The sequence below is a fragment of the Scomber japonicus genome, chromosome 11, assembly GCF_027409825.1.
Source record: "Scomber japonicus isolate fScoJap1 chromosome 11, fScoJap1.pri, whole genome shotgun sequence".
Taxonomy (NCBI): Eukaryota; Metazoa; Chordata; class Actinopteri; order Scombriformes; family Scombridae; genus Scomber; species Scomber japonicus.
The window spans coordinates 24,150,722-24,167,944 of record NC_070588.1 but is presented as its reverse complement, the minus strand read 5'-3'; the positions used below and the strand labels follow the sequence as shown (position 1 = coordinate 24,167,944).

The 17,223-nt window shown below is 40.3% G+C and overlaps 1 protein-coding gene across 1 annotated transcript in view; it reads left to right on the top strand.

The window, feature by feature from the left end:
* The window catches only part of vwa8 (von Willebrand factor A domain containing 8), a 69,292-nt gene extending 52,419 nt beyond the window's left edge, over positions 1-16,873 (top strand). The window contains exons 38-45 of the mRNA XM_053328799.1: positions 2,251-2,359; positions 2,611-2,767; positions 6,726-6,834; positions 10,356-10,481; positions 11,091-11,249; positions 12,851-12,949; positions 13,738-13,976; positions 15,192-16,873. Of these exons, the coding sequence (XP_053184774.1) occupies positions 2,251-2,359; positions 2,611-2,767; positions 6,726-6,834; positions 10,356-10,481; positions 11,091-11,249; positions 12,851-12,949; positions 13,738-13,976; positions 15,192-15,300 (1,107 nt within the window). The 3' untranslated portion in view covers positions 15,301-16,873. The remainder of the gene's footprint in view (positions 1-2,250; positions 2,360-2,610; positions 2,768-6,725; positions 6,835-10,355; positions 10,482-11,090; positions 11,250-12,850; positions 12,950-13,737; positions 13,977-15,191) is intronic.
* Positions 16,874-17,223: the final 350 nt, after the last annotated feature.

Here is a 17,223-nt window from a genome sequence, read left to right as displayed (position 1 = left end):
CGAGGCGATATCCTGAAGGTGAGCTGTGGTGACGCGAGCGGCCAAAACCTCTGACCCCTTACCTCACCACAGACCATTGGCGCCGAGGTCTCTCTGGTTACTGAGGTTAATGATGGTTCACCTCCAAGCACGCTCACGCACACACACATAGACACACACAGACACACCTCAGGGGTCATCAGTTACAATGGAGCAATTGAAAGCTCCATTGATACACAGATTTTCTGTTGAGTGGCAGCTGTATGAGGCAGTGAAGATGTTTGTTATTTTAAATTTGCCAGTTTGAGACCCTGCTGATTACTCAAACAGCCCCTCCCCCAACACTACTGTTATTGTGATGCAAGGAATGGCCCGTTAAGATTTACTCATGTAGATATGTGTTGTCATCAGTCAACACAGCTGCACTTTTTAGACAATGGATGGGATCATGGTCTGCATGTCTGTATCTCTGTGTAAGATGTCTTTTACTGACTATATTTTATTTCAATACCAATATCAATATTTTTGAGTTAAAATATCTAATATCTTATTAAATATTCTTTTTTAAACACATTTTTTCAATACATCTATAATAAACTAACATCAGTCACACTGATATGTGTGATGATTGATTTATAGTACATTTTTTAGTATATTTTTGTAGATGTTTTAAAAATGTAATTGTCTTGTATACACCTATACATATACACTAATATCTAGAATTCTTATTTATGATTGTTAAATGTATTGTTCAATTACATAATCCGGCCTTAAACCCCTTGTCTCAACACCTTTTAAAAAGAAATGTGAGGGATTATTGATTATTATAATCAATAATCTAATTATAAATATATAATTATTATTGTTGATCATTTTTATTTATATTAAGTGCTTTTGTTATTGATACATTTATACTAGTTGTTGCTACTTTTTTTTAACACTTTAACATGAATATTACTAAACATCTCAGCTAATTTCTGGGAGATTGTCAGTTTGATGTCATCTGCTTCATGTGTGAATGCATTGATTGAAAACAGCAGGAACACTCAATTTCAATATATAAAGAAAATACAAATAAAAGTGAGAAACTGCAAGAGCAATCAAACATATCTTTTCATTGCACCTGTGTCCACTGTATAAGCTGGTTCCCACAAAGAGGTATTATCTTGTCTTTATAATCTGGCATGGTGTTTATCAGACTGACACTCCTAATCTGCACCAAATATAGCGGGCTCTGCTGATGCAGCACTGCCCAGCTTCATGTAGGTGTGAGAACAGATCCTGAGCTCTGAGCGCCACTGTGTGTGTCAGTTTGAGGTGTGGACAGTAGGTCAGCTTAGAAAGAGGAGGGGCACCTCTCAGCTGGATTGCTGCTCTCTCAAGATAAGTCTCTATCCAACTGCTCAGACCATGACAAACCAAGCAGAAATCAAACATTGTGAAGATAATAACTCATAGACAGCCACTCACAGTAAATAACAAAACCTCATTTCCCACAAATACCATTCAAATGCCTGCAGTAAGAATGCAACCGAACTGCAGGGGATACACTTAGTCTCTCACTGAACTACCCCTTTCTCTCTCACTCCTTCATGCATGCCAGACTCTGGCCAGTTGCCTTGCCTCCGTGTGAGAACCAGCATGCTGATTTTGGCTCTGGTGGTGCTATTGAGATGGACCTAAACATCCAAAAGCCTTAACCTCTCTCTCTGTCTCTGCTCCTTCCCTCTCCACTACTCTCCTGCAGATTTAAACAGAGCTTGTTCTGTCCACCCTGCCCAAACCAAACCTCTTAGAGATAGAAAGTCCATTCTTTTATTGCTTTGACTGTGTGGTGGGTAACTGACTGTTTTGGAAGGTTTGATGGCTGTCTCACATATTAATTCAGTACATCACAATGTGAACACAAAGAAGATGTGTCAAATAAGGTTGTGTGAGCTTGGGAAAGAAAAAAGTACAATCTCAAAGATCTGTATTTGTGGCAAAGTGTGATTACCATTACAACTACTGTGTTTTCTCCTTCTTAAGGAACATTTTAACATGATTTGGAATTTATTTCAATAACTGCTTAGCCAATCATCATCTTTAGGCTTTCATGCAATCTTGTGATTTTCTACAACAGTCTCTTAGCCTTTTTAGACCTAAAAAATACAGGAACTACACTGATTGGGGTTGCAGCAGAAATCTGAGAAAGACATCTAAAAACCTGGAGTTTTTCTCTAAATGTTAAGAATTAATCTCTCATGGCATCTCTCGCTCCTCTCCTTTCAGATTACCGTCCAGAGGGACAGTGGTTTGGATGTCACAGCCCCAAAGCACGGCAAGATCGATGCCAAGAATGATCCTCATGTTGGGGGAAACCAGTGGGCGGGAGGCACAGGTAACAGGTTTCTTACTGGGTCAGCAATACACACAAATTCTTATCTATTGACAAAAAAAGGTTTAAAATCTCATACAACATTTAAATGCATTACTGTGAATGAGGGTGTATAAGGAGGGGTGTGTTTGAAATGGCAGTAATGTGCTCTCTTCTCTCAGTAATGGCTTAATTGCCCTTAAGCAAGGCATTTAACATCCAAATGGCTCTGTAAGCACTTATCAGTGTATCCCTAACAAGATGTTTATCTGCAGGCGGCAGAGACACAGCGGGGCTCGGTGGTAAAGGAGGTCCCTATCGCCTGGACGCAGGACACAAGGTCCACCAGGTTTCCCAGGCCGAGAAGGATGCAGTTCCAGAAGAGGTCCGCAGAGCAGCCCGGGAAATGGCTGAGAAAGCCTTCAAAGAGAGGTAGGTCGTATTAAATACAGAAATGATGAATGTAATGATTAACTTTCTCTAGTAGCCTCTCTCTGTCCTCCATAGCTTAACTGACTGAGCTCTACAGGTGGGAAACAACACTCACAAACCTCTCTGTGTTGCTGCTGTGTGGACATGTAAAGATGTTTTGGACTCGCGTTTTTTCCACTTTGGAAACCATTCAGAACAAAAGTGTGAACTGTGCAATGTGGAACAGGTGTGCTTGTCTGTGTGTATGTATATTTGTGTGTGGGCCTTTTTGTTTGGCCATCTGCAGGGTTCCCTGGTCAGTCAGCCACCCCAGGTATGGTGCTCCATCCTGGGCAAATAACCACAGGCTGCACTGCCCTGGCCGGATGGATGAGCAGCAGAACGGTATATCCCGCTGGGCGGTATGTGTGTGTGTGTGTGTGTGTGTTAGTGTGTGTGTGTGTGTGCTTGCATTTTGCTTCAGAGTAGAGGGTTGAGAGGGCACCTCTTTCACCAGCTCAACCATGAAGGCCTTCTCTGTTCTCTCCTGCTTCAAACAACCTCGTTCTCTTTACTTTCTTTGCTCCCCCACCCCCCTCATCCTCCTCCTCCCCCCTCCCCCTTTTCCTTCATAGCTCTTCTCATACACTGACTGCTTTCACACCAAGAGGACAGCCTCTTGGACTCTCCTTGTCTGAATCTCCACCTCTCTTCTTCCCTCTGTCTTTACCCATTTCACCACCATTGCTTCCATTTTCCAATTTCTTCCTTGAGACCTTTTCCCTACTTCCCTCTGTCTCCCCTCCCTGCATGCCTTCTGCCTGCCTATCAGTGTCCCACTAAGCCAAAAGAAATCTTGTAGTTACATGCTAATACCCTTTTTCCAAATAGTTGTCACTTAACTTGAAGTGAGGTTTTTTTCATATCTCAGGTCAACCCTGTCAGGCTTTTTCCATAGGTTCTCATTTACTGATATGTGCCAACAATCCCTTGTTTACTTAGTTTTAAGTTAAGCATCAAGCTGTAATCCTGACACACATGCAAGCAAAAACAGGTTGAGGTATGCCTAAAACACGAAACACACACACACACACACACACACACACACACACACACACACACACACACACACACACACACACACACACACACACACACACACACATACTATCTTTCTGAGTGTGTCTCCATACCTTATCAACCATCTTGAATTTCCAGGTTTATGTCAATTTTGAAAGTCAAAAATAACTTAGTAGATTTGTTTAAAATGCTCATTATTTTTATGTGTTTGACACACACCGAAGTCACTCACTTTAAGAAACAAAAGATGTTCTCCTATTGGTCATGGGTCTGCTGGCTACACGTCATAGGGTGAAAGGAACCAGTATGAATAAAACATGTGGTTATAGGAAGTTTGTCCTCTTAGTAATTGTTACACTGTAGTCAAGACAACTTTAACATTAATTTTTGTCCTTGTTGCATCATTGCTTTCTTCTATTCTGGTTTCATGGTGGGATATGAATAGCAGGGTACTGCGAGTCATATGCAGTACCCTGCGTATGACATACACCTACTATCCAATAACATGAAAACAAGTCTGTATTGTAACCTGGGTCATGTTATCTCTAAGTTGGTAGAAATGTGTTTCAACAATTTAAAAAACAGCAACAATAAAATGCAGTAAATGAGAGCAAGGAGAGTTCCCATTAGCTAAGAAAAGGATTTAAATTTAAATGTGTTCTTGTTGGACACATTGTTAAGTTTTAACCATATTTCATATTTTATTATAATATAAAACCTAAAACAATTTAATGGAAATATTTTAATATACCAACAATTAGCAAGGTTGTGATGAAAAGATGTTGGACATAACCAAAAAGTGAAAGCAAAAAAGTGCATGGTAAGACAAAACCAGTATATTGTTTAAATAAATTCTTTTCCATCATAATTTGCAGAATAAAACTAGAACTAAATGTTTGAAGAAAAAACTAGTTTCTTCATCAAAGAAAATCTTTGTCCTGAGAAGAGGGATGTTTTGTGCATGAAAACCTACTGTTTGTCTAGTGTGTTTAGTCGTAGGGAGTGTCAGCCTTGTTTTTGTGGTTTTTGTGTGTGAAATTTCAGTGCGCTGTCTCGACCTTCAGCCAAAACTCTCTCTCTCTCTCTTTCTCTGTAATTCACCCACATTCATTCTCCTGTTTAAGTCAAGATTCAGGAATTTGGAGGAAATAGCAGCGGCCACTGGCCAGAATGTCTGCCCACCATATAAACTCTCACGCATCCACACACACACACACACACATATACACACATATGCACACATAGGAATGTGTGGAGGAAGTCACTTTGCCATGTCCTGCTTTGTGGTGTGAATGCAGAGGACCAGACAGCCAAAAATACTGTAACTACATATGAATACCTTGAAACAAATATGTTAAATGTTAACCAGAGGACATGCTTTACATCATTATCAGCTACCAATCACATGCCAAAAATCTCTACTGGATATATTTAGATTTCTTCTTTATGTTCATCTAACTTTGTGGGTTTTCTTGTCATATTGTTTGTTTCAGTATTACAGTATTATACATAACTGTGTTTGATTAACAATAGGCAGGTTTTGCCATTTTTTATTTATTTTTTGCCATCATCATTGATGATGTACTGTAACTTAATTCAAACACCTGTTGCAGACATCATGTTGATAGATGTCCTGTGTGTGTGTGTGTGCGTGTGTGTGTGTGTGTGTGTGTGTGTGTGTGTATACATATGGTCTTTTTGATTGCATGGCTGATGCCATCACAGACTACACAATATACTGTGTCTGTCTGACCTTGCTCTCATGCAACCACTCACACCCACGCACAAAGGTTTCTTGCAAGCTGTGACACATAAAGCCTCTCCACCATCCCACCAACCCTGCCAGCTTTTTGAAGTTCTGTATCTCTGCGGTGGTCACGGTCTGGTTGTCACCAGAAGTTTCAAACACCTGGACGAGATTTCACCCACTTTCTGTCCCTGTTCAACACACATACACACACACATTAGTTTGTGCACATATTGGAGGTAAGACACTCACCTGTGTGTGTGTCAGCGATCCTTAAGTACCTGCACAGTGTGGTTATACTGATAAGCTCAGCTTGGAGGTCATAGCCCACCTGTCTTGTCCACAGGTGTGTTTCAGAGAAAATACACATACACACTAAGTGCTCCATATTTAACCACACTGACCCCAATGTCAGTATTCCACAGGTGTGCTGCCTTAATGAAAAGATTTAACTGTGTATATGCACAAACGGTAGTTTCAATTTTACCCAAAAGTTGCAGGTGTAGTTTCACTATGCTGCATCACGTTAGTGGTTGCATCCATAGATTATCTTTTAGATGAAAAATAAAGTTATTTTGGAAAGACGTAGCACCCTCAGCTTCTCCAATGAATGTACAAACTGGTGGTGTGTGAGAATGGGTATTCTTCACAAGTGTTTCCTTATCCATGCTGGTATGTATTTGATGATTTGTACTTTATTAACTTGGAGCCTTTATGAGAAGTTTGTAATTGTCTAAGTAATTGACCAGTTATTGTAGTGGATGTCCATGTTTACATTTTACAACAGCCTTGTGATAGTGTCTGCAAATTAAATGGTTGGCTTGTGAGGTTGAAAGGTTTCCTGAAAGCATTGTAGAGCTGTGTTTTGATGAGCAAGTCTTCGTATTGTTCATAATTTAAGGTGGAACAGTACATACAGTATAAGGGGACGTTATGATTGAGACGTCTACAGATACACTTTTGTTTTCAATCAAAAGTGATCCATTGTCAATTAATTTGTATTGATAATATATTGAATGCTTCCTGCACAAAGATGCTTGTGGCCAATGGAACTGCCTGTCTGCTTGAATAGAACAAATGCTGGTCATTATAGATATGAAATGAATCTGTCTCTTATCTCACTCTCTCTGTTTTTCTGTCCTTTCGTCTCAGGTTGAAGGAGATTAATATGAGCGAGTATGATGCTACCACCTACGAGCGCTTCTCCAGTGCTGTCAGGAGACAGGTTCAGTCTCTACGCATCATCCTGGACAGTTTACAGGTTAGCTTTACTCTATGTGGCATCATACTTAGTTCTTTACTCTGTTCTGACTAAAGTCAGTCAATGATGTTTTGAAAAAATAATTTCAACTTGTTATTATGCATGATTTTTGACAAATGGACAACTGACAGTTACTGACAGTAATGGTATATTTTACAATTTTCTATTTTCTATTTCTCTAGTCATTACTTTTGTAGCTGTATTTAGAACATAATGTGGAAAATTAACAATTCAAATAATTTGAATATAGTTAACAGTATTGCACATGTAAAACAGCGTTACTTATTGTTAGTTAATAATTACAATTTCCATTAATTAGGACAATATCATTTTTAAATAGAGAACAAAATATGACAATATCATCAAGATACAATTCAACTCAAAGTTAATAGTATTGAAATATTGATCTGCCCTGTTACTATTATTATTATCATCCCTCATTCTAAAATGAGAAAAATATGATATAATAAAATCATATATTATATTTTCACAGCAAAATGTGATTTTTGTTTCTGTGCTGTTCATTTAATGCAAATCCTGCATGTGTTGTCTAACAGTCTGAAGACACTTCCTCATAAAAACATTGATATGTTGAGTGGAACTGTAGTATAAATGATCTGGTTAAAACAGTTATTCAAACAAGATTTAGATAAAATAGCTTTCACTGTACAGTGGGACAGTAACGACTGCAGTCCTGTTGTCGAAGGTCAGTCAGAAAACAAAAGCAGGTAGATGACAAATGGTTAACGTCATACAGTCTGAAATGTGATGTTGAGGCAGGAAGGAGGGGGTGAGCGCATGAGAATCCTGATTGGTTGAATGAATCTAAAGCCAGAGAATAGGGAGGGGTGGTCCACAATACAGGATGCATTATTGTCTCAATTTCATTATTTTGGCTTCAACTTTCCTCTCTTTGTTTTGCATCTATTCAAGTTGTCAAGTGTGTGTGTATATGTGTGTGTGCGTGTGTGCATGTGCGTACACGTGACAAGAGAAAAATCATGCAGCATGTGAGAATGATTACAGAGCAGCAACACGAAGCCTTGCTCTATTATCCTCCTGTCCAGGTGTGAAGCTCTGTTTGTATATTTGTGGTGGGTGGGAGTGTTTGTGTGTGTGTGTTTGTGTTTTCCATCCAGGTGTTTGCTTCCATGCCAGCGCGGGCTTTGAACATGAATGTTGGTTATTGTTGGGGATTGTCCTTTTAGCCCCAAGCTTTTTTTCCGCTGTAAAGACGACTGAAATTATACCAATCAGAGCAGGCGTAACGCTGTGAAGTCATGTTATTTTTATCATTCCTGATGAGTGATTGATGAGGTCACACACACACACACACACACACACACACACACACACACACACACACACACACACACACACACACACATCTAACCATAGCTGGAAAGTTTTCAAAAAACTGATCGTGTATTGTTTCCATCCGCTCACAACAATGGACTGGCTTGCCGCCTTGCCAGATATAAACACCTGGGCCTGTATTCATCGAGGATCTCAGAGGAGGAAATCAGTTCTATAACTAGCCAGAAATGTTAAGAGGGATGCATATTTGAGTCTGAGTAAAAGCATGCCTTAACATAGGTTATTATTGCTATCTTTGCCAAAACTTCTCAGGACATGAAAGTCATACAAAGACATTCTGTGGGAGGACAGATGTTTTGGAAATGCTTGATCACAATGAGATAATTAAAAGAAAATCATTTTTGTGACTGACCTTGTGTGGGCCACAATCACTCATCAAGAAACCAGGTCATGAATTATTGTTTTCATTAACACCTGCAAGTTATTTTCTCATTTATCTTTTGTTTTTTGTTAAATGTCAGAAAGTAGCAATAAATAAGTAGTAGAGCCAAGAACTACCTAAGACAAATTCCAAACAAATTCTGATCACATATCAGTGACACAGACACACACACATATACACAAACACACATTTCCTAATCACAAGTGACTTCTTTGCACCCATTACATACAGTAAGAGTAAATCTGAGTGGTACACCTTCAGTTGTGAGTGTGTATCCACTGATGGTCAAACATAGAAACAATGAATTATGTTTCAATAGAATCGATGCAACAGTCTAAAAACATTAGAAAATGTCACTTTAATAAGATAAATAACAAATATTCAAATCAACTAACCGAGAAATTGAGGAATGGTTTCATGCTATTTAAATACATATTATTAAATATTTAAAGACCAAATGAAGTGTACCACAGCACACATATCTGAAGATAGTCACACAGCCTGATAGCATCCTGCTACACAACACAAGAGCCACAGACTCATAACCATAACCCACATTAGTTGTCTTGCTAACATCTTTATCTTATCTAACTTACAAACATGATCATGTGTTGTCCTACACCTTAGCTTGTTGAATGAGCCACCAAACAAACATTCACCAGGGAAAAGTGCACCGCTAACGTCTGAGCAGGCTAGATAGCTAGTGCTCAGCTAGCCTGCTCAGCTGAAGCACATTAAACATCATGTAAATGTACTTTGGTCCCATTACATGCTGGTTTGGTCATCGCTCTTCAAAACTGCTAACGACACACTGTCTGCTCATGACTTTTAGCTACAGTGCAAGTTTGCTTGGTTGCTCTGCCAGTGTTCAGTTTTTACGTAAAGCAATTTATTATTTTTGGCATTATATTTTGCAAATATAAGATTATACCTCAGTTAGTCCGGTTGTTTGTCTATACACGTAAAGCTTCACATGCATTTCTTCTTCTTTTGTACATTGTGTTCACTAGCACACACCGCATTAACAATTGACGACTATTGTTGCGTGTGTCAGAGCTTATCAGTGATATAATGTCATGAGACCTGAACTGATGGCTAATCTATGTTCTTTGGCGTGTACACACATCATGTTGGAGTAAAGAAAACACACTTGAAACTGAATATGATCACTGTTTGTAGTGGCTGCATGTGCGGCTAGGGAGGGGGGCGGATTGTGTTCCTTCTTTTGTTAGCAGTATTTACTGTAAAGGAGATCTACTTCCTCAGGGAGCAAACTAAAGATAGGAGAAAGTGATGTTGCTCTTCCTTTCTTCTCTTTTCGTCCAAGTGACCACAGCAAAAAGAGGACTATGATAAAATGTTCATAACATATTGTAACATGCTAAGAAATGACATCAGAGCTTCAAAGTGACCCCAGCCTCCTGCCTCTTTTGTTCTGAGGGTATGGGTGTGAGGAAAGGTGGTAGTTGGATTTGTTGGAGTGACAGATGCATGCACAAGCAATTAGCCATGAGATCCTATTACTTCACTAATACTGTATGTATTGTGAACCTCTCCTGTGAGTGTCTGTGTGTGTGAATTACACTGTCTTGTTTCACAATCTGCTGTCCCTGAAAGCTCCACCAAAATGAAATCATCTTCCCTGTGTTTGTGTTTGGTTGATCAGTGCATAATGTCTATTTCAGCCCATTTGGGGTTTGAATCGTTGGCTCCAATACTGAGTGTCTCTGGTTATGTATTTGTTTGTGTGTGTTTGTTTCAGGCCAAAGGAAAGGAGCGACAGTGGCTGAAGAATCAGGCTCTGGGAGAACTGGATGATGCTAAAATCATTGATGGCCTAACTGGAGAGAAGACCATATATAAACGCAGGGGAGAACTGGACCCAGAGGTGTGTGTGTGTGTGTGTGTGTGTGTGTGTGTGTGTGTGTGTGTGTGTGTGTGTGTGTGTGTGTGTGTGTGTGTGTGTGTGTGTGTGTGTGTTTTCACCAGATATTTAAACCAGACCCATACTATGTGTCTTTTTTTCTGCGCCGCACCTTCACGCACACACTCACAGACTCACACACGTAATTTTGACCTTTATCTGTCAGATGGCACATTCCAGCGGTGTGTAAGAGATTATTATTACACCCTGTGTTTCTTCTCAAGCTCTCACACAGCTTCTAGTCATTTCTTCAACTCTCATGTGTGTGCTCGAGGAAGCACACACGCTGCACAGAGATAGTTCCCACACTAATCATACAAACACACACTAACCATAATATGCATGCCATGTTTTTCTACCTTATTTAACTTCAAGACTTGCATATTTTTGGTCTGGCTTGAAGGTCTACTATAAAATAATTGCAACCGGTTTTGAAATCCTGGCCTTGTGTTCAATGTTATTTTAAGTAAGCTACACCAAATTTAGCAAAACACAGTAGGTGTTTTTCTTTAACTTAATCGTTAGTCACTGCCGAATTTCTTCTTTTTTTAATGTTACCTTGTGCATTTACAGCTTGGCAGTCCTCAGCAGAAGCCCAAACGTTTACGGGTGCTGGCGGACGTTTCGGGCAGCATGTACCGCTTCAACGGCGTGGACGGCAGGCTGGAGCGCTCCATGGAAGCTGTGTGTATGGTCATGGAGGCTCTGGAGAACTACGAGAACAAGTTCAAGGTGAGGCCGTCACACCAAACATCTCATTACTGACGATACAATTTACTGTACAACCTTGAACTAGAATCGTCTTCCACTCTTCCCCTGATGGTCTTATAAATCAAAACTCATGAAGATCAGAAGAAAACTCATGCTTTCATACCCAGGTGTCTAGGCTGCTTGTTTTGTCATGTAAAGGAGTTGTTGTATTGTAACCTCAATGACAGCCAAAGCTTGGCTTTGTCCTCGCTGTCATTAGTGTGGTTGACACACAGTGGTTGTGTTGAAGGACGCTTTTAATCTTCTCTGTCTCTGTATTCCTGTCTTATTTTATGCACACTGGTGCTCTGTCGTTAAACCTAAGTCTATATTTGATTTTGCAAAGAAAGCTTACAGAGCACATTTCACAGATGGAAATGAAGTGCATCTTGACCCAGATTGTAGAATCGGTGAAAAGAGTGACGAAGCAAAAGATTGATGGATTGAGAGAAGAAAGAGAGAGAGAGAGAGAGAGAGAGGGAGGCATGAGTGTCTGCTAAAACGTTGAAGGGAGACAGACTTCTTGGCCCCTAAGTGACACTCAACCCATCCAAATGCTGATCACGTATCAGTGTCACACATTCATACGTACGCACACACACTCACACACACACACATATTTCCTCATCACATCTCGGTGTAAGTACTGTCTTTGCATAGAACCCCTTACATAAAAGTGAATCTGATAACACACCTTCACTTGTGAGTGTGCTACCTTTTCACACACACACACACACGCACGCAAAGTAAGACACAAACATTTACTGATGGTCAAACATAGGAACTGAATTAGCTAAATATAGATGACATGATTCAACATTAGACATCTATAAGCAGTACAAATCGTCACTTTAAACATCTATTAACAAGCCAGAATTAGAATAGCATGCTTTATATATGTGTTTTTTTGAATGAAAATTTCTAATTTTATTGGCTTTAATTATATTTATATTTTGAATTTAATTGAGTGATTATTTACACCAAGCTCATGAAAAAAACAGCTTGAACTAAACTTGTTCTACTAAAAACAACCCAGTTTTTCTTATCTGACATTGGGAAAAGCACATTTTCCTACCCAGCAACAGCGATATGAGCGGATGAGACACATAGTCGCATACCTTTGACCACCACAGTCATAACTGCCCTCATTAGAAATAGCCCATACACATAATATCTGCATCCTGAAATAGCTGAGTGGAGCCCACAGTGCCAGTCTGACCTGCTTTTATGTGAGCCAGTTGTGATGGATGATCTATGGGAAGCATGTGCACATATGACATACTGTAGTGGGTGCTGGAGCGAGGATAGCTGTGTAAGTTACTGTCTGACGTTTCTGCACCATGACACCTGCGTACGGAAGCATATTGCATTCACTTGAAAACAAATTACTCAGAAGAACAGAAATTTAAAAAAAAAAACTCCAAACTATTCTAGGTCCTGCACGACTATGACACAATACAGAGTTACACTGAAGTCTAACAATGTGAATATTGTTGCAATTTATACTTGTGTGTAATGACACAACTTACCTGTGTACCAACTTTATTAACTTCTCTTTTCCTATTACTGTTTCTCCTTTGCAGTATGACATCGTGGGACACTCAGGTGATGGTTACGACATCGAGCTGGTCAGAGCAGACAAAGTCCCCAAGGATAACAAACAGAGACTCAAAGTTCTTAAGGTATAGATTCATAATCAAATCCACATCTTGTTACTATTGTTGTTTATTTATTACAAATGAATGTGTTGAACTGACCTTTTAATATACAATTGCAATTTAGAGTTTAATGCTCAGAGCTTTTTGCAGCCGCTCATCCCCCATACCACCAAATTCTCCACCTGTGAGATACACTGGATGTTTTACACTGGAGGTGATGTCTGGTATATATCCAGATTCACCTCCTCCTTCACATTTTTCTCTCTCTTGCTGCTCCTCTTCCCTCCGTCACTCCCTCTGTCAAATACCTGATTTTAAAATACTGCTGTTGGTTTATAAAGCACTAAAAGGGTTTAGGGCCAAAATACATTTCTGATCTGCTGCTACTTTATGGACCATCCAGACCTCTCAGGTCATCTGGTACAGGGTCTCCTTTCTGTTCCCAGAGTCCAAACTAAACATGTAAGAAGCAGCGTTCAGTTTTTAAAGCTCCACACTCCCAGAAAACTGCAGGTCTGCTGCAACTCTCAGTTCTTTTAAATTAAGACTGAAGACATTTCTGTTTGCCTGGCTCTTATTAAATCAAATAATTCATTTCTTACACTGTACATTAACTTTTACTCTTGCATTTTATACCTGTCTTCTTCTATTTTAGCTTGTTTTTTTTTTCTATTTTCCTGGCTCTTTAATTAAATTTCTGTTTCTTTTGCACCTTCTCTGCACTTTTTCTTAATGTTTTACATGAAGCACCTTGAATTGCCTCATTGCTGAAATGTGCTGTATAAATAAACTTGCTTTGCCTTGCCCTGCAGAACATGCACGCCCACTCTCAGTTCTGCATGAGTGGCGACTACACCCTGGAGGGCACAGAGGCCAGCATCAAGGAGCTGGCGCGCGAGGAGGCCGACGAGTATTTCGTGGTGGTGCTGAGCGATGCCAACTTGGAGCGCTACGGCATACGACCCGAGCGCTTTGCCAACGTCCTGACCTCTGACCCACAGGTCAACGCCTTCGCCATTTTCATCGGCTCTCTCGGCGATCAGGCTGAAAGGTGAGGGGGGAGGAGGTGGAAGTGGGGGAAAGGAGGAAATAGTCAGAGTAGGTCAAGAAAGAGGGAAAAAAAGAGGGGTGCCAGGAAGTATGTAATGAAAGCTTAGAGAAAGTAAGAGTGGATGTCAGTGGGAGGAGGGAAAAGATGGAGGAGAAAGTGGAGATGAAAGAGGAACAGATTACAACAAGAGACAAAAAGAGTCCCTGCCAACAGCAAGACTTCAAAGTTAAGCAAAACAATGACCATCCAATTTAGGCGTACTCATGTTCCTGCCTGATGACCTTTGTTGTCACAACCCAGATTAAGTCAAGAGCTTTGCAGGCTGGACAAAAAGAGGGATAAATGCACCCCTCAGTATGCTCCTCCTTCCTCCTCTTGCCATTCTGCTCCAAGCCCCTTCTGTAGCTCGCGGCCAGATATACATCTCCACGCTGAGGCTCGCAGGCCTCGCATGAGGCTTTGAAGAGCAGCTGGCTTCATGGTTAGAATCAAGTTATCTAAACTGAAGAGCCTTCAGAATGACAATGTCCTGTTTTACACTCCATTCATGAGTCTGCCAAGAGAGTCAGGACAGAGGAGGAGGAGAAGGAAGAAGCTAAGAGAGTGAGACTTCTGACCCTTGAAAGCAGCTAGAAGGTATTACTCTTCAACTCCAGAAGCCAAGGTCAGGTAGAGATTAACTCTGAATGCAAAGACGTAGGAGGTAGAGGAGGTAGAGGAACAGGAACAATAAATTAGCATGTCATAGAAGCATGCAAGCACATAAACTTAGTTATAACAGGCCTAAGGTTATGTAATTTTACATTACGTCACTTTGGGAGTACTGTTTATATCACTGTTGACTGTACATGCTTGCGTGTGACCTTATTTAGAGGACAAACAACTTATTGAAAAAGCGGAATTCTTAAGCAAATGGAAGAAAGTAAGAAGGAAAGAAAGAAGGAAAGAAAGAAAGAAAGAAAGAAAGAGTGCCTTTAGAGGTAGTGGGTTTATGCAAAAGATGCGGTGGATTTAGCTGTGTTGCCTCGTTCCTAAGCTCCACCATATGAATGACAGTGCTTTCATTCAGACTCACTGAAACGTCTGGTACCAATTCACTTCACAAACAAGCACTCGTCTGTCTTTATATTTTGGGAAACGATTGTGTTACTAATGTTGAGATCCTCTTTTTAACCCCAAACTTCTTCTTTTTTTTTCTTTTGGTCTTTGTTTCAGACTCCAAAAGACTCTTCCAGCGGGCAGATCTTTTGTTGCCATGGATACCAAGCAGATCCCCCAAATACTGCAGCAGATCTTCACATCCACAATGCTGTCCAGTGCCTGAGAATGGCACACACACACACACACACACACAACACATACACTCACTTCTTATCTGACACACTCAAAACCTGAATTACTTCTCGGCAAGCTCTGAAACTTGTCAGATTTGGCACAGTGACTTATCACAATGTTGTCCTTAACCCATTTTCTGTATCAGATTATAAAACTTTATCAGAACTGTATCAGGTCTGGATACTCGCCTTTGCACAGGCCTGAAGGGGAAAGACGGTTATATTCATCTATTCACAGAAGCTTTCAGTCTGTGATGTGTTGTGAGTTAGCGTGACAGAGTTAAATCATGTTTAGGTGATTGGTGGTGTCCCTCAGGGAACAGGTATTGTACATCGTGGCCTGTGATCTTGTGCAGTATGACTGTGCTCTACTGTGAAATGACAGCCACTGCGGTGGTAACCACAGTGACATTATGAATGCTTGGAGTCTGCCTCAGGCCCCACGTAGGGATCAAACACACAGTCTAACCTGTTGTTGTTTTTAATCGTGCTTGTAGCCGACAGAGCGCTGACGCACACACACAAAACCTCGTGTTTGTCTTGTTTTGGAGCCCAAACAACTTTTCTCAGAGGGGAAGGTCGTGAACTTGAAGCAGCCGCTCTTATTTGGATTTCCTGTTCATTTATCGCCTGTCACACAGAAAGAAAAAAAAATCACAGACACACGCAGGAAAGGCGAAGCTAACGCGCGGCATGACCGACACTTGGATGTGGCGAGCGGCAATAACTCGGCTCCTTTGGAATGCCGAGATTGTGACCAGGGAATTTCCCACCTGACTGCACACGCTCTTTAAAGGCAGCCGCTATTGCACAAGCCCCTGCTGTTAGTGTGTGTGTGTGTGTGTGTGATCTCCTACAGCATCTATGTCAACATGCACGGCCCTTTCCTTCCTGGCTGGTGGACCTTGTGACGCCCCGAGTCCGCCTCAGTAGCGCAAGGAATCTGAGATCATCTTTCATTGCCAGACCTCCCACCTCTCTCTCTCTCTCTTTCACAAACACACACACACACAAACACCTCTGCCGTTGTAGGATAAAACTCCATGACTTAGTATGTCAGTGTGTGCTCTGCTGTGCCTGCTGAAAGATCATACATTATTGTCTTTATTATATGTATTCCTGCTCAAATGAATCCCCCTTCTCTGTGCCAAAGCAGTCTCTCCCCTGGTTTTCACACTTGGTCATTATGTTGAACTGATTGGATCAATAGAACAGCCTGTACAATCAGTCTAGATTGATCCCTCTCTGATGGAGGGATGTCCTTGTTTATATTAACCTATTTTAATCTCCCTCTGAGTGTCTGTCTTGTTCTCTCTCTCTTGGTGACTCGGCTGATGGGTTGGAAGTGATTTTATAGTAAAAAACTATTATACTCTGTGCAGATGATTCACCTACATCATATCTGCTTGTAGAAACTCCATGCTTTTGTGTGGAGGCATATAAAAATGTGCTTAGAAATGTACTAAAATCATACAAGTTTTATTTAATTGTACATATTAACTTATGTGAGAGTAATTTGTAAAAGTAATGTACTGAATTTTAATAAATCAATCATCTGCTCCAGTTATTCTCCCCTAGTTTTTGTCTTGTGATTAAATGAAACATATTTCTACTGCTGTTTGATTATTGTATGATTAATCACATTTGTCACTTTCTAAAAGCTCCATCTCCAAATATGGTCATTTTTAATTTTTCAGATGAAGGATTGAAGAACTGACATATTTTTTTAACATGTTGTAACAGTTTTCTGACTTCTTAATCCCAATAAACCATTTAAACACTCAGTGGATTACCTTAAAATGCTGGAACTTCATTTAAAAAAAGAGTAGGGTAGTGTGACAACTCATTCTTAAGTAGAAATATTCAGTAGTGTAATCTTTTTTAAAAACAACTCTATTCTTACATAATGCATT